Source organism: Hylaeus anthracinus, unplaced genomic scaffold (genome assembly GCF_026225885.1).
Source record: "Hylaeus anthracinus isolate JK02 unplaced genomic scaffold, UHH_iyHylAnth1.0_haploid 11982, whole genome shotgun sequence".
NCBI classification, from domain to species: domain Eukaryota; kingdom Metazoa; phylum Arthropoda; class Insecta; order Hymenoptera; family Colletidae; genus Hylaeus; species Hylaeus anthracinus.
The window spans coordinates 2,109,818-2,132,997 of NW_026534330.1; the positions used below are offsets into that span (position 1 = coordinate 2,109,818).

Below are 23,180 nucleotides of genomic sequence, written 5' to 3' on the forward strand. Positions count from 1 at the left end.
ATACATAATTACGGCCAAGCTTCTAGCAACGAGCTAAGCATATTTGCAGTGATTTTCCTTTTAGAGTTTCCTTCGCCATAAATAATTATCCACGTATCGCCAGACTGTCTTTGGTAATTCACGATGACAAACTAACCGTGAAATTCCCAAAATATCGCAAACGGTTCTTTAATATATTATAAATGACATCTCGAAAGTTGTCGTATCTTGTCATCGAAAGGAGTCTTGGTCCGAAACATTGCTTGGCCAGGTACCGCGTGTTATATTGATGTCGGAAAGTACCCCGACGATCGCGTAATTACTAATTACTATTCAAGACGTTTGCAAGTTTTACAATCGCGCTGAACACGTAACAAGAGTAGGTTATCGCCTCACGGACAACAATTTCGCTTCCTAAAGTAGCTCGAAGAGCAATCCCTCTGCCAATGAACGATATCGATGGTGCGATCGATACGCATTTCTACTAGGTTGAGTAAACGGTTCGTTCACGTTTTCCAGTTATTCGTATCACGTTCGTACGAATAACGAATATGCAAATACAGTGCCGTCTTAACGTGCGGGCAACGTTAAACACATTCGTGGCAGTATCGGTCGCTGCAATTTGTTACCATTTTCTCGCACTACGTCTACGTTCGTTCGACAAAATTATCGATGGCGGCCCTTCGGTCTTTTTTTTTTTCGCCTGCGATATCTGAACGAGACAAATTTAATAGGTGACCCCGTCAAGACGGCCCTGTGTGCAAATACAGTCTGACAACGATCCGTACTCGGTTCTGTTCCGCATTTCTTAGTCATGCTTAGCATTATTTCGTCGTAAACCCCAAGCAAGCATCTACGATTCGATTAACGCTAGGTTTACGGAGATTTCGTATCAGATTTCTGTTACTGAGCTAATGCTTTAATAAAATCAGGTCGATTTACTAAAATTAATTAGAAAGCTTGAACGAGAACAAATTCGGTACACGCTTGTCTCTTTGTATGGATAAAAGTCGGCATGAATGGCTGACGGATGACGTTAACGATTTCTGTAAAATCCTGTAAAATTTGAAATTGGTCAAAATGACCCGTGCTCCGTAAGCCTACTGTTAATTTAAAGACGATGCACCTACGATTGACAATCGAATATTCGAACGAACCTGTTTGCTCATCCCAAACGAGATTCGCAAGAAACACCGACCCTTTGCTTGTTGTTCCGTAAACAATTCCCACGATACGGTCACGCATCGCGTAGACCAGCCATGATCCTTTACCAGATGAGGCCTACACGATTTGGCTGATGGTTGAATGAAATTTGATACTCCCCACGACTGGATGCTATCCAATGATAAATGGACGACAGCGATACAGAGATAGACAGATAGAATGGCGCAAAAGAGAGAGAGAGAGAGAGAGAGGGGGGGTTGGGGGTGGGAAAGGGTTAAAGAAAAAACGGATGGTGAGAATGTATAAAGGGATTGATGAAAGGACAGGGCTGAGTGACTGGGATATACATACATATGTAGCATGCAGTTATAGAAAAAAAACGAATATGCATGATCTGTGATATGTTTCAATAACAATCATTTTCTGTCATCTGAAATATGTAGAATATTGACAGGATACGTTATCTACGCACATGGAGAGCGCAAGGACTTCGGGATCACTGATGTATAAGGTGTCCCAGAATTAGTGCAAGAACCAGAAAGAGAAGATAGCTGAAACGATTCTGAACGACAATTTCCTTTGCAAAAATATCGGATGGTGCTTCGTTTTTGAATTATTAACGATAAACCACCGACCAATCACAACGTTCGAGTAGCGCGCGCCCAGCCGCGGAAGCTTGGCTCGAACCAGGACCGAACGCAAGACTGAGCTACCTCCTCTTTCCGGTTTTTACATTAATTCTGGGATACCCTGTAGGTGAAACTTTGCGTACTGGTAGATTTCGCGATTCTTTTTACGAAAAAAGTAGCATATACGTAGACATTCGATACCTTTTTGGATATTTACGAAATATTAGGTTGTCTCGAAAGTTTCTTTCGCGAGTTGCACTCGATTATTTGATGTGGTCGTGTTTATATAAATAGACAATCTAATTTCGTAGATATTCGTGTTGTAACAATAATGGAGCAAAACGAATCGTGCACAATTTAGTAATGTAACATAAAACATAAACAATTGTGCATGTATTACTTATTAATAAAGCGAAAGAAACTTTTCGGACAACCTAATAATACCTTCTTGGGTATTTAAAAGCGATCGAAATTTCATTACTTCGTTAAAGTATGGTTCTTGTAAGAATAATTGCGAGGTATGATTGTGGAAATTGTACGTCGTAGGGTAGTGTTCGAAGCTTCAGCAGTTTATGTACCTGGAGCCTATAACTAGGCTTCTTAACTTCGGTACCCATCGATGTAGTCCACATACGAAGCTCAATTTGAGGTAAGGCTTTTGTTACACCTAGTAACAATACGTAGAAATTAACGTATCATTTATTATTAATATTTGCTAATGCAGAAATCCTCTTCTGAATTCGAAACTCTTTTTAAATGGAGTAGTTAAGGTGCAGTAGTTAAAGTGTTAATGTAGTAATGAAACTTCGTCCATAAATATCGAAAAAAAGTGTCGAGTTTCTATTCTCGTAGATAGTACTACGCTTTTGTAAAATTAAAGACAAAATTTAACGGTATGCACAGTTACAACTAAATAAATGACTCGAAGATTTGTTGCACTCTCCTTGTTAGACCTCGGTACATAAATATAAAACGTGTCTTGTCAGACTGTTCACGTTTCGACCACTCGGTGTGTGGTCCTCTTCGGGAACAATATCAAGTCTCGTATTAAATTTTCAATTTATATTAGTTTCATATATTAATTTTTAAGGGTTATCGTTTTGCTATCGTTCGCGAAGGGAAACACATCGAAATTGGATTCGAATAAAATTTTATTCGAACAAATTTCCATTCGAGCTGTTCCATTCGTCGCCAAGATCATTCGAAAAACAAATCGAATCGTATTCGAATAAATCTGGTTCGAATATGTATTCGTTATTATTCGTTCGTTATTCGAAACAAAATTTGCCCAACACCGGACGCATGCCAGTGTGATCGAAACGCGAACAGTTTAATAACGCGCGTTTCTATTCATGGTTGCTTTCGCGTCTAAAGTTAAATTACGTACAATGTCGACATATTGTTCGATAGTACATTCGAGTAAAAACGAAAAACTACAATTTCGAGTATATCAAATGTCGTCGATGGCAGCCGATATGTTGCACACTAGGCAAATCCATCGATCTAGCTGGACAAAACTTTGAATGAAGAATTTTCCTCTACTTAACGTTAATTTCGTATCAAATACGAATAATACGGATGTTTTCATAAACCTGAATTAATTCTTTCACTTATAGGTTACGTTTTAGTAATTTAGTTGTTCGTCGATTACTGGTATGGTCAATGTAAAGTAAGAAGAATGAGTGAAACTCGCGAGACATAATCCGAGTTATAATCCGACTAACGATTTCGTATTCAACACTACGAGAACTTGCTTTTCAGCATAAACTATATAACTCGTTGTAAATTAATCCGTGCAGCTCAATGCATAACTACACAAAAACCTATGCTAGCGCTTCCTATAAATTCATATTTTTCATTAAATTGACCAGTTTTCAGTCAATAAAAACATGTTTAACATGGAATATTGACAAAAAAGCGATGTATTTGATTACAATAGCGCCACTTCTATGTCTTGGTACCATTTCTATTCAGAGCATGTTATGCACTTGTCGATAGCTAATTTTCGAATAGTTTGTTATAGCCCTCTGTCCCAAAAATAACCGGAATTGCTTTAAAAATAACAGAACTAGCTAGAAAATCTTGACATAATCATTTTGTTTATTCAAAATATTCTCTCTCAGCCGAAATACAACGATTTGCATGTTCGAAGAGTAAGTAAGATTTTTAAATAGCATTAAATATTCTACATTGTTTCTGAAAGTAGGTTCCATTTTATAGAATTACAAAAGAACACTCCACTGAGATAATACGCGTTTGCAAACGAAACATACCTTTCTTGTACTCGGGATTCAAAATGATTATTATCAAGCAACGGTTACCATTGAAATAAATACCAATGAAAATATAACAAATGACACCTTGTTGTCTGGTTTTCTCCAAGTCCTATTATACCGACACCCAGCGGCCGTTTTTGAGTTTTTGTCCACCTAGATCGGCAGTTTTGTCCACTGCGCGCTGTTGAGAAAAAGGTGTTCACGCGACAGGTCACCGTTCCATCATGCTCTGCGATACGACGTTAGAGAAGCGAGGGCAAACGATCGAATCACCTTTGAAAAGAACACCACCGACGCGACGGTACGCGTTGGATGCGCGATGAAGTTGATTCTAACATCATCGCCGTCAGACTCAACCACATGTTTGCGATGTTATGGCAGCAAACGTTGAATTTCGTTCGTCGAGATCGCACGATGTTATCGAAATTATCAACAGAGAGGCTTGTCTACGTAAAATGATGAGGATCGATGTTTACTAGTCTCAACATAAGTGTCGAATAATGTTAAATGTTAAATTCGTCTCTTTGCTCTTTTTTTTTTTTAAAAAAAAAGATCTGATCCACGTATCAGTTGTGGGAAAAATATAGAAAAAGATTTAACTTTCAAAACAATCTAAACAGTTGCATTGAAGGAACCCTATCATCGAAATTGTGAAAAGAAAGGTGATATTTACGATTTTTTTTTTTTTTGTCGAGAAAAATATACGACACGAAGTAAAAAAAGCGTCTGACATTTAATCACAAAGTGTTAGAGAGCACAATTTTTTTTAATTAATGTTACTGAAATAGTACATTTTATAGGTGGCACTCAATCAACAGCTGTAAATGAAAGAAGCCTAAGCGATGAACATGATATCTCGATGCAGGATTATCTGAATTCAAAAATTGTATTTGTATTTGTATTTGTATTTGTATTTGTATTACACAAAAATGAATTAACTAAGAAGAAATTTTGCTATATTTCATATAGCTGTTCATATGTCGTTTATCACGGATATACATCGACTGTGGCGACAGGATAATAAATTCGAAGACACGAGAGGAGTAAAAATATTCGTTTGACAAACTAATACACCAGCACAAGGTGTGAAACGTTTAATTAATTCGACTGCGACACTTGTAAAACAAGAGTAAAATAACGTAATAAACGTTGATTGCGTGAATTTAGGAGTTCTTTACTTGTTTACAAGCCACTCTTTTGATATTTTCGAGATGGATAAAGATCGAGCAAATTGAGAGATCGTGTACATTGACGAGACGTGATTTCACACGTATCCTGACACCAGGACCATGATAAATGTTCACAAATTCAACAATAACGATTATACTTGCTCTAAATTAAAGATATAAATTAATAAATCGGTAAACGTGTACGACTGGTGTTTTCACTTTGAAAAACTACTGTAGCTGATAATAAAAAGAGCTCAAAGCTTCTCTTAGGGTGTCCAAAGAATCGGAATTTCGAAGCTGCCGAACATCCCTCGTCCTTCGTAACTTAAAACTAGCATTTTAAGTTCTATAATGTTCCAAAACGATTTCACCGACTCGGTTTTTCTGAAAATAATCGAGGTGATCATCTTTTTCACAAGGCTGCGGAGTTCATCCATATTTACGCATACGTTTATCGCAAAGGATATAGATTACGGGCTTTGTATTCCATCGCTGCCCCAGGCATGGTCCTGGCAGGAATGATCAAACGAATGTTGGAACAAGAAAGCATTCACGGGTCGAGTCTGTTTGCATCCGTTTAATTATCCGTCACGCCTCTTTTCTTTCCCGTTCTCTAGGCAAAGATATTCCAACAAGGCACAGAGAGACGAGGTTGCAACGCACAGTCAATCGAACGTTCGTACAGTCAACGTAACATAACAGAGAGACATATGCCGATTATGTAGAATAGTAACATGACAGTCAACGACATCGAGAAAATCAACGAGGTGCGACTTGATAGCACACATCCACTGTTCAGCGCGGCGTAATGGAGAATGTAGACATTTAGACGTATGCACGCGAAGCGTTTCGCGTACGTATACACGGGGTGTCCCATTTTGGCACGACCCATCTCGAAACTTTCCATTGCTTTCAACGGCACGAAAAAACGTCAGACGTAATCTTACGTCACCGTAAATCTACCCACTACCCGCTGCATACAAACTATATTCGCAGTTTCCTGGACGTTTTCATACTGTACAACTTTCGTCTAAACAATTTTGTTCTATCTGTTACCAAATACGAGATATTATGCAATATAGATACGTGTCCTGTAATGAATTTCTATTATTGCGATGGGAAACTGCGTGTCGTTGGATGAAGAATTTTTACAAAATATAAAATTATCGAAAGTGGCGATTTTGGATTGAAAGTTTTGTTCGTTGAAGACCTCATGGAACCCTATGGAAAATGTGCAGAAAGTTTTTCTCTAAAGTGAAAACTCGATTTTTTTAAAAATCAAAGAATGATCTTGATCAATATCTAAAATTTGGTGTCCTACTATAAACTTAATCTTATTGAACACGTATGGAACGAATTATCCAAACATCGATTACATCGATAAACGAATTTAAAAAAAAACGTTTCGAAGATAAGTGGAAAAAGATCAGCATTGATTATATAAAAAATTTTATTTTATATTTATTTATTACTATGCCCAAACATGACTATGTTTACGTCATGTCACCAAACATAAAGGACACCCAAGTAAATATTAGACCATCCTTCGTTACTATAGGTGTATGTATACAGGGTGTCCCAAAAGTCGGGGAGGAGCCGGAAATGGGGGAGGTAGCTGAGACGATTCTGAACAACAATTTCCTTTGCAAAAATGTCGGAGTTTTCGCTTAATATCTCCTTAACGAAGCCCCATCCGACATTTTTGCAAAGGAAATTGTTGTTCAGAATCGTCTCAGCTACCCCTCATTTCCGGCTCCTCCCCGACTTTTAGGACACCCTGTATAACTACACTACCACTGCATTAAAGTCTCTCATATTAATTATTCGAATATCAAATTTTACGCGTAGAATTCAAATATAAAAATGCAATTATCGACGACGAATATGTTATTATTTATGTATTTTTAATATAGAGCTGCATTTCAATTGTGTTGCATTTCAACCACGTTGTAATTCAATTACATACATGATTACGGTAATCAGCAATCGAGCTAATTGTCAAGTTTAAATGACGTAATTCGATAGCAACCTAATTGTAATGTGATTGAAATGTGAATGCGATTAAACCTCGTAAATTGTACACGTAATTGCGATTAGTTAATTTAATTAGAAGATATACAACTGCTGGCGTATCATATTTATCGCGAACAGGCATTAGCAATCACCATTTCGAGAATTTTCTCTCACCTATCACGATTACGTACACTTGTGTTCGCATGATCCTAGATTTTCCACGTTCAAGGTCATTCAAAGGTCATATCGCCACATTTAATTATTCTAATCCTGACGTCGATAACAACACCGCAGCGACAAACATGCGTAATCCTATTTGAAAAAAAAAACAAAAAAAAAAAAAAAAAGGAAAAGAAAAGATGGACAATCTGAAAATTTCGGAAAAGATGATTTTAAGGAAAATATTTGCCAATCGCAACATTCGCCATTTCCTCCTCCGAACATTTCTTCGTATCATCGAAAGCAACGGAATATATATTCAAGGCGCTCGAGTCAAGCCGGACACCCTGTACATACATATAGACACGTAATACAAATACAAGTACAAACAAGTGCAAGTCTTACGGCATCATATACACGTGACGTTAATAGATATACACAATGTGTGGATATACAGATCGTATATAGGCCTTGTTCATGATTACTTATATTGCACTCACCATCTTATAATCATCTATTTTGCTGATCGATCGGAGAAAGATGTTGACCATCACAATTGTCGGGAGATCTAATAGGTCGACCGGAACAGAACAAAACAAATCGATTAATTAAATCAGTTACCGTGTACCGAGATTTGCATAGTTTTATTTTTTGTAGTTCTTTTTTTTTTTTTTTTGCTGTGTTGTTTGTTTGTTTATCATTTTTCCTTTCACTGTTAAACCGGGATACACGGTACAGCCAGAGAGCCAGCGACGATTTTACTTGCGTCATTTTCATGTGAAAATAAGCTTTCTTTTTACGAAAGTATAACTGACGATCACGGAAACTTTCGTCTGGCAGTCGTTACAACGACGACATATTTCGAAGAAAGAACGGAAATTGTGTTCAAATGGCTGATTTTTGGTACGGTGATTAATTGCACGTTAGCGAATAAGAAAAAAATATTGCGGAACATAAGGACGTGCACGAAGTTACAGTATTTTGCGCGTCTGACGTCTCGTATGTTTCGTAATATTTTTTTCCTATTCGCTAACATGCAATTCATCACTATACAAAAAATCAGCCATTTCAAAATGTCGTGACTTCATTTTTTTTTTTCGAAATACGTCGTCGTTTTAACGACTGGCTGTCAGACGACGGTATTCGTGATCGTCAGTTATTATGCTAGGGTGTCTCAAAAGTTTCTTTCGTGACTCGCACTCAATCGTCTTGTGTGCCAGTCTTCTTATAAAGAGACAACCTTATCTGTTAGAAGTTGATGTTATACCAGTAATGAAGTTAAATGGATCGTGTACAGTTCATTGCTTCGACATGAAACATAAAATATTGCGTATGTACTACTTACTAATCAAATAAAATAAACATTTGAGACAACTTAATACTTTCATAAAAAGAGGGTTATTTTCACTTGAAAATGACGTAAGTAAAATCGTGACTGGTTTTTCGACTAGTATGGAGGAACTATGAACGAAGAGGGCGAGAGGCTTGGGATCGTGATATGGGGGGTTGAATTCTTCTGAGCGAATGTATAAGAAAAGTGTCACTGGGCTGGTCTCGCACGCTTCGCTGGTTCGCCGATCCCGCGAAAACGGGTTTTTTTTTGCTTATACGATAAACCCATTTGCGACGATTACGCTTCTCTGAAAACAAGCAACGAGTGAAGTTGGAAATGAGGAGTAACTTGTGGTGGTGACCGTAGGTTGTGGTAGATGTACAGAGTGTTCGGCAACAGTTGTCGGAAAAGATATTTTCATTCGGTATCCATTTTTTTTTACGTTTTATCACCCTTTGGAATTTCTGACAACTAACCGAAGCTTCCGGATGTAAGCCGTATCCTTTGGATAAGATTACTCCGCTGCACACTTCGTTAGCATTGCAGCTAACTTCTTAAAAAATATTGAAAATATTGCTGTAAAATGACATGCTAATGCACATACACTTTTACGGATAGCAATTATTTTACACATAACTGTAGTAAGTGAAGAGGTACCGATTATCAGCGGATCAAATGAAACATCATTTTTCAATAGTTTAGAAATATTACCGATACCATTAGCGAGTACCGAATTGTATTTTGATTTATTAAAAGCACACGAACGGAAATAAAAACTTTATTAATGTTGGCCTATCTCAAAACCTACAGTTAGGGATCAAATTAAGTAGTCACCCGTCCATTATGGAAAAAAAACGTTGTAATTTAGCCTTTTTGTTAAATTAACTTTTTTTTTTTTTTTAATTCAATCGTAGTTTAGAATAGAATAGAATATAGAATAATGGTATTTATTTTAAACAAGTGTCATTTCAAACAGTGTAGACAAAATTCAGTTGATACAAATATATTTTTCATATTTCACGCTTTTTATTTTCCTTTAATAATTGGTACTTTGGTAGTTTCTTGCGCATTCAAATTTCCTATAAGTACATAAAAATCTGAAGTATAATCACGACTGAGTTTTTATCCTGAGGTCAATTACTTAGCGCAGCTTATATACCCTTATAATGGGGACAATATTGTAGAAATTCGTATAAATGCAATGCCAAATTCAGCGTATCACCATTTCAGAGACAGGTATGTGTATAAATGTATAACGTGACCGACGAAATATGTATTACATTTTACGGTATTTGTAATGACATTTAAAGGTCAAACAGTTGCCGCGTAGCGTATAAAACTAATCTTTATTCCGTAGAGGCGCTTCGACGAAAAATCAATTATTGCGTTAGAATGAGAAATGACCTTTTTGATACAGTAGTCTCCCTTACTTTGGTACTAAACAGTATAATTGAAATAATTTGTCGATCTAAAATTTTGTTCAGTTATAAATAATTATTGATCCATCGAGTAATCGAGAACTGATATCGTCTGATTTTCGGCGGAATCAAATCTGCGCTTCGTTACTCTTTGTGAGCGATGCGAGTGCTAATTAATCGTTGAAACTCCTCGGACCGTGCAACGTGAATTTCATTGCTCTCGTAAACCCGCGAGATGGAGTTTTCGACCCCAAGTACATCCAACCAAAACGACGGTTGTCGAAAATGGAATGAAAAGGAAAGAAAACTCAAATACTCTGAACCAATGGATTCTAAACTTCCTGGAATGCGACCTTACCCTAAAAAAGAGACAATTTCTCCGCTTAAAATTTGTAAGCATAATATTATTAATTGAATTAATTAGAAAGTAATATTAATATTACTCTCTTTTTAATAATTAGACTCGATAAAATGTTTTACTCGTTGAATATAACATTTCTGAACAAAGTAAAAAGCCCGTTTCATTTTTCCTATTCAACGAAGAACTTTTGATTAGAATCAATTTCATTGATTCGCAACTACGATGTTTTTATTTGTTTTCGTTCATAAAACGTTTTACTCGTTGAATATAAAACCTGAATTCAAGGTAAACCTGCAGTGGAGTGAAATGCTTGCAGAACGTTCGTACTGATAAATAAATTATAGAACAATCCGATAGAGATACGCGCACAGAAACAATTACCAATAATGTAATGGAGCCTATTTTCCTTGATGGAAAATTAACAGGTCAACGACCAATTTCAAACAATATTGAATGATGTTTAATTTCAGTTGAGTATCCAGGCAATATAGCCGTTCGTCGGGGAAGTAATACAAGTCCATTTCTCTTTATTTCGAGATATAAAATGTTTACGTCCCAATCGGCGATGAAGTGTGATCAAAGCTTTTAACCTTTAGCATTTCGATGTCCTCTCTGGCAGTACAATAGTTTAGCAAACTTTGTTAGCGATTATACATGGTTTATTTTAGTTGTTATGTTCTGTTTTATTTTAGATGTTGTCCAACTTGGAAGATGGGGAGCAGCTAGAGTATTTGTAAAATTGAGAAATTGGGTGACACGTGCACAATTTAAATTTTGTTGAAAGCATTTTAATTTAGTGTCTCCAAATCCAAGGAAGATATTCACATGTTCTGTTTTAAGTGGTCCACTGTGTGTATTGTTTTTAACGTGATTTAACAGAAACGTGATTTATCCGCAAGTTTTGAACCAAATATTAATGAATAATTTTCGAGATAACGTATGGTTGTGCATCTTTAATTCAATAGTTTATTAACTCGATAATTATGGATTCTAATTGTGGTTATTCGACTGCGTGACATTGGCAACAATGTTCGTTAATTAACAGGATTCTATCGATGGATTGGAAAGCATTATGTTTTCTATTTTCGTTATATAAACTTTCCGTAAGGAAACAAGGTCGAACAGGGCACAAGTTTATATAAACTTTTCCATTGTTTTCGTGTCCCTAATCCATCGCAGAAGTAAGTTACGATATACCATGGATAAACAGTGTGTATTCGCGCGAGTATCAGAGCGAGGAGTAATTACAAAAATTTAACGCAACTTCTGCTGTAAACAAAGTATGTATAAAAAATTGGTGATGTCGGTAGAAAACCAAGGGGGAGTGACGATTACTTTCCGAAATTAAAGCATGAAGACTATATGGTATGCTGTAGTTGTTGAACGTTACGAAAAGGAATCTTTTTTGTGAAAACCTTTAAAAATTATTTAGTTTAATCTAATTACTTGCAATTTATTACCGAGTATAATCGATTCATTCCAAATCTTTCGTATTGTCTTTGAAATTTTCGTAAAAATTCGATCTTCTGTCATTGCAACGGACTTGATCGATATGTCAGTAATTTGGGTTTGCTAAAGTATGAAACTTTTTCGTGAAAGTTCCATAAGAAAAATTATGGTCTGAATGACATCAATAAATGTCTTTGCACTTGCGATGACTTTCGTTACTGTTCTATTCAATTTTGTTCGTCGTTACGATCGACAGGTGAGCTGGAGATTAGTTTTGTTCCTTATTTAATAAATTTAATCGTAAATATACTTCATAACGTAAACAAATATATCGAAAAGAGTGATCCTCAAGCGAACGTAAAGAAAGATTTAGAAAAATGTATCAACCTAAATTGATCAAAGTAAAGCTATTAAGATGTACGGTAATACCTACGAGACATTGTGCAATAAATATAAAGGTATGTTATAGTAAGAGCGTTAGCGAGCAAACAATTTTTTCAGGTACGAAGAAAAAGAAATTACAATGATTGTACAATGATTGAAATATCTACAAACGACAATAAAAAATATACTAGCTATGAAAGAGATAGGTGACGAATTTTACCCGATAACACACGATCGGGATGGGTGACCAGCGCCGAAAAATCCATTAACACTTTGGCTGGCAGCCTAAAATTCGTAAAAATATCTACAACGTTATTGCAGAAATATAAATACATTCGTGTTTATAGATTTAAAACATTTTCGTAATAAATATTTTTGTTATTCCTCTCGGCAACGGAGTTTAAGCTAACAAGTTCATGGACAAATATTGACTCAAATCTTGAACGATAACAAAAAATCTGTTTGCTGGGATAACCATTACGTTTTATCAAGGGGAAAAATAGCGTTTCATCGAGAGATCAATTTTATCTGGATTGGCGCTGGTTACCGGTTGAATTACTTTTTCCTGCATATATATATATATATATATATATATATATATACATATTATTATAAACATTTTGTTAAATACCATGGTATGAAAATATCGGTAAGCTGTATAGGTGAAAATGGCTAAGTGCGTGCGGAGCAGCTGGAACGAAACGCTGACGATAATACAAACCGCAAAGAGCTAAACATGGAGTGTATTGTTCGTTCTTCGAAAAAATCTGTGCATTCATCTGTGCAACAAAAAAATGTTTCAAACAAAATTCACTTGCTCTTTCCTGTATAATCTAAATATGTAACGTTTTATAGGGGGTTCCATTTAAAATTATAAAGGTACCCTCGCCCCGCCCCCCGTAAAGGGGAAGGGGGAGCCACTTCACGTTTACGTAGTTAGAAAGGCCCTTTAGATCCATGCAATTTATGACCAAGAACTTTAAAATCGATGGTATAGTTTCCGAGATATTGAGCTGTTAAGAGTTACGTGGGCCACCCTGTATAATAGATGACACTCTTTGCGATACTGACATAGACTGGATACATGTATGTGTAATATATATAGCAGCACGGAAGAGACATACCGCACATAATTGATTATGCAATAAGGGATTAAAGAATAAGTTAGCGGCCGAGTCTGTATAATACATTTGAGTGTGCGTTTGCGTGTTTCATGTGCGGAGGTAGGTGTGTGTGTGTGTGTGTGTGTGTGTGTTGGTCTCTGTGTGCAGTAAACGATAAAGAGGATAGAAACGAACAAGAATTTGTAATATAGTGTGCGAGTACCTTGGTACGTGTGGTTGCGTTCAGCCACGAGGCGAAAAACCTTTGATCACCTTAATGGTTCACATGTAAATGTAGTAAAAGTATGATAAAAAACGAGAAAATTCCATTAAATCAACTACGACACAATAGCGTGAGGCGACAATATGTGATGTGGTTTTACGATTACGGCCAGCACGACGTTCTGTGATTCGTTTCGATGCAGTACCAAGCGCTTACAGTAATTTCAGCTTACAAACGGACTCGAGGTTAGATCGAAAGCAGCACTTTAGCCCTCGTATTTTTACTTGAATTTTCAACATATTATTACATGTATTTATCTTACATATACACTCGGGTGTGTCATTTTAGAGCAATATGTTCTTTTTTTCAAGTGCTGGGTAAAAAACTTATAGCAGATGACGAAACAACAATTTTCGCGCAACATACAAATTTTTATCTCTTTGTTACCGTATTTCAAATGGAAAATACTATTTTTCAATAAGGACTGTACAAGATCACTCGCATTACGTTCGATGTTGATTATTATCAATCGAAATAAATCGTGTATATTCGTAAAATATGAATCAAGATATATGCGTGATCGCGTAAGAGAATTCCTCATGGATGCAAAGAAAAATATCGAAAAGAATTCCTGAAAATTGACAACTTTTGAGTAAAATACCCCCACGTTTTATTAGCGACTTATCAAGATTTTGTTAACAAGAACATAGATATATCTGTTACTTGATTTTACATATCTCTGTGCGTTAATTTTCATTCTATTCGCCCTATTCTGAATTTCATGAAGAATTTCCTGCTATCCTTCGAATAAAATTTTTCATATCTCTGATTTTGTAGAGAAAATTTAGTTTCGAATCGAAGCCAATTAAACATGAATTGGGGTTTCAAATCAAGATCAAAGTTTAACACGCAAACTACACTGTATTTCTGGAACAATTATAGTCATACAGACTTTCTTAGATTCATGTCGAACGAATAATTCTGTCATTTATGTTTTTTCTCAAAACGAAGCAAAAACGTGGTGCTGTTCGTAACATCCAAAGTTTCTTCTTAGGCATACAAAACATATGCTTGCTGAATATAACATACGGTAGGAATGTAATTAAAAAAGTTACGATAGTGGGCCTTAAATACGCACGAGAGCCTGTTACAAAAGGGAAAAAACAACACAAAGAGATAAAGAGAAAATTTGTACGTGTGTGTTCTTCTGTATATATCGTGAGACAAAGAACAGCATTATAGAATACTATAGTAGCGAATTAACAATAAACATGAGTGTGTGTATATATAATACATTGGTTAATGTGTATGTATTATCATACAACCACATAGTATATGATATCCATTGCACGTCTAGATACGATTCTTTGGATACTATTCGATCACTTATTTGCTGTTTACTAGAACTAAACGTTCAATGTCTATTCACATACTATTCGAGTTCGTACAGAATGCTCCGGCGATTTTTTTCAAAATATTTCCTTCCTTTCCATTTCTTTTAGAGTGCTTTGTCAAGCGAAAAGTACAATATGTACCGATTCGTGGACAATTTCTAACTCTAAAACCGATGGAACAGTTTGCAACGTCGTTCGAAAAAGTGAACGCGCCAATCGCACGAAAGATCGACGATAGATATATCTCTCTAAAAGAAAGAATCTACGCGGTGCTCGTTCGAAGGAACTCTACTTTTGATAATCGCGTGAACATTTTTGTGTAACACCCGCGTTGCATAACGATTTTCAATCTTGTTAGTACGTTACTTTTCTTGTTTCTTTATTCTCTGCTTCGGGGAGACTATAGCTAACCGATCGCATTTTCTGCTCTAAAAGATTACTCTGTATTTATAATACATACAGATTGTACGGTAACGAACACTCAGTATGTGTAGGCGTGTGTCTGTGATTTCGGGGCATTATATTTTTAACTTACCATAGTAACGTCATCTATTTTTGAGATACTTCGAACAAATATGTTGACGCGGACAATCGCGGGCCCATCTAACATAGCAAACAGAATAAATAAAATTAATCAATCGTTGAGTAACATGAGACGTATCGAGAGGTGTGTGTAATGGAAAAAGAAAGAAACGCTTCTCGAGTTATACTTCTGATAACTGGACAATAGGGACAAAACTTTTCTTTTAGTACAATTAATAGGTTCTGACGAACCGAATAGAAATCGTACATCCGGTTCAAATCGCTACTCGTTCCTTTATAATAAAGCTCGAATTCGTGGCGACCATTTCGTTTCTCTTGCGATGCGTCGATGTTCTTCGAAGAATTCGTGGCTGGAAACTAATAAGAAACGATCAAATGATTCAGAGAACGAAATCTTTGACGAGCGCGCGCGCTCAAAAATAAAGATACAGGATGATCCGCGCAATTCAGACCGAGCTGAATCTTTCAGGGATCGAAAGGAACGGTTAAATTCGAATTTCGATTCTCAAACGACAGCGTCGCTTCGAATATTCCACTCATCTTCGATGGATGTTTTTACCTTGAGGTTATCCGGTTCTCTTTCGCCGATAAGTGAAAAGAGTAAATATGTACACATACCTAATTGCTTACTTGTAAATTTTACTGTTTCATTATATTATATTATAAATAAAACTATTTCACTATATCTGTAGTGTATACATACAAATTTTATTTTATGATATCGAATAATAAAAGTGATCAAACTGAGAACTTCTTTCATATCGATAGATGAAATGTTTATTCCTGTTACACGTGAATATTTGAAAAACCCTATTCAAACTATAGTTTATATTTTCAACAACTTTTAGTCATATGTTTCTTAGATCTTGAAACCTCGTGAGAGCTTTTTTTAAGAAAAATCATTCCATTTAAACCGTTTAAACAGGACCTATTGAAAACATGCTACGACTCTTCGACCTCTGGTATTTTCCGTTTGATAGTAGAAACTGTCGAAGGAAAAAAATTGAATAGTATAAAAAGCTTTAACTTCGTACATCGTTTTCCGTTAATGCAGCGACGCATTCGTAGAGTGCACTTGCATTTTCTCTATAATTGAAATTTTTCCGAGTTTTTCTCAGAATTGCGTAAATTTTTAAAGCGTCGGAATGTGAATATTTCACGCGACATTTAACATTTTTTTAATGATGATATCGTTATTTACCTTTGAATAATTCACTCCGACTAGTTCCTTCGAGTCACGCTAACAGATAAGTACGAATACGTTAAATGTATGTTTCTGATGACTACGTAGAGAAATTCTGTCTCTTCGAAAAATTCGAAGTATTTTGTACAATTTACTTCGCTATGTATAGACCTCTATATTCTATATTCAAAAGATTTCGAACAACTTGAGCGGTTTGAATATGCACTCAAAAAAAATTTATTCAAGTAATAAATTCACTCGGATGAATTAAAGGAAAAAAAAAGTAAGGAGATATATTTGTGTACAATGTTTCGATTAAAATAAAAGTGAATAATTGGAATAAACTGCGAAGAATGATAGAAATAATTACGGAAAGAAAGAATTTGTATGTAAGAGTCAACGGAATTACGTGAATATTATTTTTGATTTTAAAACACTTAATCAATTTTCGTTTATTGCAATATTAATTTTCATATATTTATCGTTCATTTATGATAAATCCCAATTAAACAAAATAAAACGAAGTAAAATAAAGGCGTTCAGATAACATCAACCTATTAAAACGATTAAAATATAATTATAAATTACAAAGCGAATACAACCGTAACAAAGATTACAGAAATTAGTATTTATATCGCGTATCGTTCGAATTTCAAGAGCAAAAGAAAATAAACATTGTGATTTATTTATTACAGAACTCTTGAATAGTTCTCGATGTTGAAGCTGTTACGTTTTAGTAAAATTTCGTTTAATTATTTATTTGTCGTAGTCCGAACAAGCCAGGCGTATCGTCCTGAGCCATACAGAGTGTCTGGGTAACATTCCGCCCTACATGAACCAGGACAAGACGTCGGACACGTTGCTCCCGTTGACATCGTTGCATATCAACCATACTCGATGAAGGTACGAGTAGAAGGTACACGCATCAATATTATTGGCGTCATAAACTTTCCAGTAAACGAAATAAAACAACGTTGTACGAACGCGTTTTAAATGCATAAACGTGTTGATTATTTTATACAATTGAGTGTAAGCTCAACTAAAGGTGAATGAATTATTTGATTTCAACAAACATTAAAATAGTGAAAAATTGTAAATATAACAGATTGTAAATATAACAGAAACGGTTAAAATAATTGCAAGAATCTTTAAAAGGATATAAAATTTGATGCCATTTAGAATATCTTTTGTAACAAGTTGAAAGAATAGAAAGTGATTTTTATATCACTTTGATCATCCTCTAATATGTAAAATTGCTGTTTACTTTGAAACGATAAATCTGATCGTAAGCGCCAGTGTTGGCTCACGAATTATTTGTTTTAGTAAGCGCTACAAACGTCCTGCAAGTTTTAAGCCATCTTTCAAAAGCACCTGGTTTAGTTAATCGGCCCTACCAAACGTATGGGTTTCTACATAGAATAGAGATACACAACTGAGACGAAAATTCTACGCGTTTCTTTCCCCGACAGATATGAAAATCGCGGTGATGTAATGAGAAATTATCTAAGTATAACCCCGAAAACCGTCCATACCTTGGAAAGTATCAGGGGCCGTTCATTAATTACGTAACAAATATGCTAACGACAGTATTCTGGGTTTAAAATAATTTTATGGTCGGAACACAAAGCGTAAAATAATAATACGATATGTGTTTTACGTAGAAATACGCAGTTGTCATTATTAGCCACCGTTATTGTCATTGACATATGTTATTGTATGTACTAAAACAGTGGTAATGTTTTATTATTATTATTATTATCATTATTATTTTGTATATATTAAACGTATGACGTATGTATCTTGCATATTATATTCTTCGTAAATATATGCAAATAATAAGTTCATAAATAAAGCCCTATTTTCAGCGTTTTACTTGAGTGGCCTCCTTCAAAAGGCAACACTGATCGAGACTGAACGCGAACCACCCCATTGTTGCACAAAAAAAAAAAAAGTATACGAAACTGCACACGGACTTCTGGTTTGGTTATAAAATGACCGAGTCCACTCGTGTCACCTTACACCTTGAATTCATAGGATATAACAAGTTAACCCTTCGAGCGTTCAGTACTCTTGTCGAAGAGTTAAAACATATCTTAACTTGAAAATCAGTGAGTCTACATATTTGATCTTAATAAGTGTAGCAAAAAAAAAAAATATGTCAAACACTGATAATTGTATCTCAAGCCGGAAATCGAAATGATCGAGAAACGCATATATGCGTTCATAGCGCACGGGGGGTGGGGGGTGGGGGGTGGCACGAAAACTTCATTTTCTACGTGTTCGACGCGAGCGAGGCGTACCAATTATCAAGCGTTACGAGAAACTCTACCAAATCGCTAAGTAAATCGAACGAAATCTGTGAAACCAACCGCCAAATAATTGTCTGTTCTCAAATTTCGTTTTCCTTTTCCTTTTTTTTTCTGTTTTTTTTTTTTTTTTTTTTTTTTATTCATACCCCAATCCCTCTCCCTCTCTTTGTCTCGCTTTTTCCTTCGTTTCCTTCGTCCCGCTGCAACGTCTGTGTTCCTCTATGTAGCGGTATATAAAACGTGTATATACATATGTGAACATAGAAGCTATAATGCCACATGCCTGTATCTATGCTAGAATGCTAGTTTATTTGTGTGAGTTTAGTATAGAGATTAAGGAGTTATGTATACATAGATGAAACAAATAACTGCATGTCTCGGGGTAACGTGACAAACAGGATCAACAAAGTAGACGATTCGATGGGGGTGAGGGGTGGTGTGGTGGGTGGGTGGGTGGGTGGGTGAGTGGGGGGGGGGAGACATACAGACTTCAACAGAGCCTACAAAGGGGTCTATGGTGAGTATTGCGCAACACGGTGTTCCCAGATCAAAGGATTCGTTTCCGCACAAAGGATACACGAGGGCTAGAGTCATATCGAATAATCGTTACTTCCGATGCAATTAAAGCAAGTCGGAAAGGAATCCATTCCAACATGCACGAAAGCATCGAACAGGCGTCTTGCGATTAATTGTGTCAGAACTCGGTTCGGATGACTCTAACCTGAGACTGATGACAACAATCTCGTACGTTAGCTTCACGTTTTCTTCGGTAATTTCATGTTGGTACCGACGATATCCATATCGAGTCGTTTCACGGAAAATCGGACACTAAGTGGAGCAGCGTCTCAGATTTCGAATAAATTTGAGCACGTTGCAACCTCTAGCGATACTCAATCGTGTCTTAAAGGATTTTTAGAAATTTCAACATTTCTGGATGTCGCAGCAACAGGCTGTCCCAGAGTTAGTGTAAGAACCGGAAATGGGAGGTAGCTGAGACGATACTGAAGCACAATTTCCTTTGCAAAAATGTCGGATGGTGCTCCGTTTTTGAATTATTAACGAAAAACCGTCGACCAATCACACCGCCTGAGGTGCGCGCGCTGGCTGCGTCTTAACTCGAGCCAGCCTCTCGCGGCTGAGTGCGCGTTAATCGAGCCCTGTGATTGGTCGACGGTTTTTCGTTAATAATTCAAAAACGGAGCACCATCCGACATTTTTGCAAAGGAAATTCTGCTTTAGAATCGTCTCAGCAACCTCCAATTTCTGGTTCTTACACTAATTCTGGGACACCCTGTATACGATCCTCTGTCGGGCCGTGTTGTCTGTGCGAAACTACCAATTGGATCTGATACCACCGACGGGACAGATGGTGTTGATATACAAGAAAAATGTAAACGGAGAAAGGGACACAATGCTAGCCTGCTGCCATTGCTGTTGTTGCCGTTCTCGTTGGTGCTGTGGCCATCGTTTCTTTTGGTTTTCGGCTTTTGGTTTTTTCCTTTTGTATCTTTTTTTGGTTTCTTAACGAGGCTCTAATACCTACTTGCGCCTACGTTATCTTGCAAGCAACAGAAAAATAAGGAAAAAGTACCCGCCAAGAGAGAAATGGCATTGCACCGCGTTAAAGATTATTGGACTGGCTTACGTATACTTACCATCTTGATGTCACTAATTGTCGCAATGCTTCGCACAAACAGGTTTACCCGGACAATGGCCGGCCCATCTAAGGGCAAAAACAATAGAGCCCCCTTTTAGTCAGACTTACAATACTCTACTGGATATCATTTGTTTCTTTCGTTTTACACAATTTCCTTCAATGTTTCTATTTTGTTTTGTTTTGTTTTTTTTTTTTTTTTTTTTTTTTTTTGAGCAGCCGTTTTTGGGGATTGTTCGGGAACAGACAAGGTGCGGGGAACAAAAAAATCAACGGTTCGTAAACCAAAAATCGTTGCGTTTCGTTCGAAGCGTCTCGTAATCACGAGTCGTCGGGTGACGTAGACGACTGGAAGACCGACCTGAACCGTGGATTGCTAACGAATGGCCAATTGTTAACGAGAGGTACATTACGGGCATTTGACAAACGGACAGTGGTTACACACATACCGAGAAGTGAAAAAAATACACGATGTACAGGGAGTCAGAAAATTATTCGCTCGATCGAAAATGTAAGAAAAACAAATAAAGTAATCGGTCAACAAAGAGAATTTTAATATTCTTTTATTTAGAACTACATAACTTACAGACCAATATAATAAAAAGTGTGCAGAAAATTTGTAAAATTCTTGCTTATAATCACAGAGAAACGAGTTATAACACCTCTTTACACGTTTTTACGTGAAAATATCTGCGATACATTCTTAAATGTTTCGATATTGAATGACATTAAAATATGTAAACATTCTATTACAAACAAAACTGAGTTGCAAAAAGTAGACAGTAATTACTTAAAAACAATAATAGAATCGACGCCAAAAAAACTTTCAAAAATTGTACACTACATTACATAACGTTAATTTCGTTAGACACTAGTTTATACAATGTGAGCAAATAACTTCGTCGCATGGAAACATCGACAAAATTATTATAACTCGTTTTTCTGAAATCGTAAAGAAAAATCTTTCAAATCTTTTGCACGATTCTGTTATATTCAACTCTGAACCATCTCTTTTCAAATAATAGAATGCTGAAATACACTTTGTTGACTAATTATTTCGTTCGTTTCTTTTATATTTTCGACTGAGCGAATAATTCCGTAACGCACAGTACGTCTACCACAGAAGCGGAACGTTTAAATGCAAATTCGGAAGCTAAAGGTAAAGTGCTGTGACGATTTGTCATCGATCGTAGTAGTACGTGACACATAGATCAGGCGTAGAAATAGGTTTTTATAGAGACCATCTAATCATAGTCATGAAATAACGTTGCCCCATTCTGATTGGTCGCTGTCATTTTTCTACTTAGTAATAAATATAATCACACTACGCAAGTGTTTACGGTGTAAATATGCCTTACCTGTACATTTGACGTTGTATATTGGTAAAAGGCTACGAAATGTTGCGTTATGTCTGACGTCACGAAATAAAGTCTCAGTTTTCATCAAGAATGGTTTTTACGAATTATTTCTTTTTCGAAACATTTATCGGAAAATCGTTTAGAATAACATATTCAATTGTAGATACAGATAGATACGGAACAAACATTTAGAAAGTGAAGTTGAACAATATTTAGTCGCCAAAAAATGACCCAAGATTCAGCGTACAAACATTGCAGCACTCTATACTTTTCAAATTCAATTACGTGAAATTAGCCGAAAAATGGCGGAACCCGATCTAGCATTAACGTTATTTTGTTACTCTGATTAGAGAGAGGATCTCTAGGTTTTCGCATTAAGGAAGATATATTTGCAAAATATATATAGATATAGATATATGTATATATACAGACAAACACGCAAGATTGGTTCGAGGAAGTTGGTGACAAACTTCAGGAACACGTATTGCAGAGTTTTGCAGAATTGCAATTGAATTACTCCGTGAATTAACATTATAAAATATTTTCCGAACCACCCTATGTAATTTTAGCAATATTTAATATGTTATACAAAATTTGCCATTATGCACGAAACTTAACTGTCAGTGAAAATTGTCAGTGAAACTGTTGGCAACGCTGTAAAACTGAAGAATATCCTAAATTGCTTTGTCTCATATAATGCCTCGTTTTCAATAATGACGTAGAAAGGCTGGAATTTCAATTTTTCCCATTATTTTATCTAACTATGTAAAATGAGAAATACAAAATTACTTAATACGTTACAAGGAAGAAAAATTGGAAAATAATTTTTGTTGACCCTAATGTCAAATTATCTTCGTCTCTATAATGTCTTAATGTCTCTATAGGTAAACTGATGTAAACAATTGTAAACAATTGTAAAAGTAAATTCTCCATGTGACGATAAATAAGAAATGTAGAATACAGTTTTTATATACGAGTCTTATTCTCAAGAATCGAGTGTTTACATATAGACTCCTGCAAAAACAGTTTCATCCCGAATATTCGACTTATAATTTTTTTCAAAAAATCATCGAAAATAG

The 23,180-nt window shown here is 35.9% G+C and overlaps 1 protein-coding gene and 1 long non-coding RNA gene across 10 annotated transcripts in view; both read right to left on the bottom strand.

The window, feature by feature from the left end:
- LOC128885897 (glutamate-gated chloride channel) overlaps positions 1–23,180 on the bottom strand; it is a 47,596-nt gene that overhangs the window by 14,741 nt on the left and 9,675 nt on the right. For 3 of the 9 annotated variants that reach the window (XM_054140234.1, XM_054140239.1, XM_054140237.1), the window contains exon 4: positions 20,745–20,812. In XM_054140234.1, the coding sequence (XP_053996209.1) occupies positions 20,745–20,812 (68 nt within the window). Of the gene's footprint in view, positions 1–7,889; positions 7,958–15,589; positions 15,658–20,744; positions 20,813–23,180 lie in introns of those variants that run through there. The other 6 variants (XM_054140235.1, XM_054140241.1, XM_054140236.1 and 3 more) reach the window with 4 other exon arrangements.
- Positions 9,510–12,804, bottom strand: LOC128885908 (uncharacterized). Its single transcript, XR_008459692.1, has 2 exons — positions 10,883–12,804; positions 9,510–10,499 (listed from the first exon to the last, which is right to left on the bottom strand). It is a non-coding gene; the product is annotated as an uncharacterized LOC128885908 (long non-coding RNA).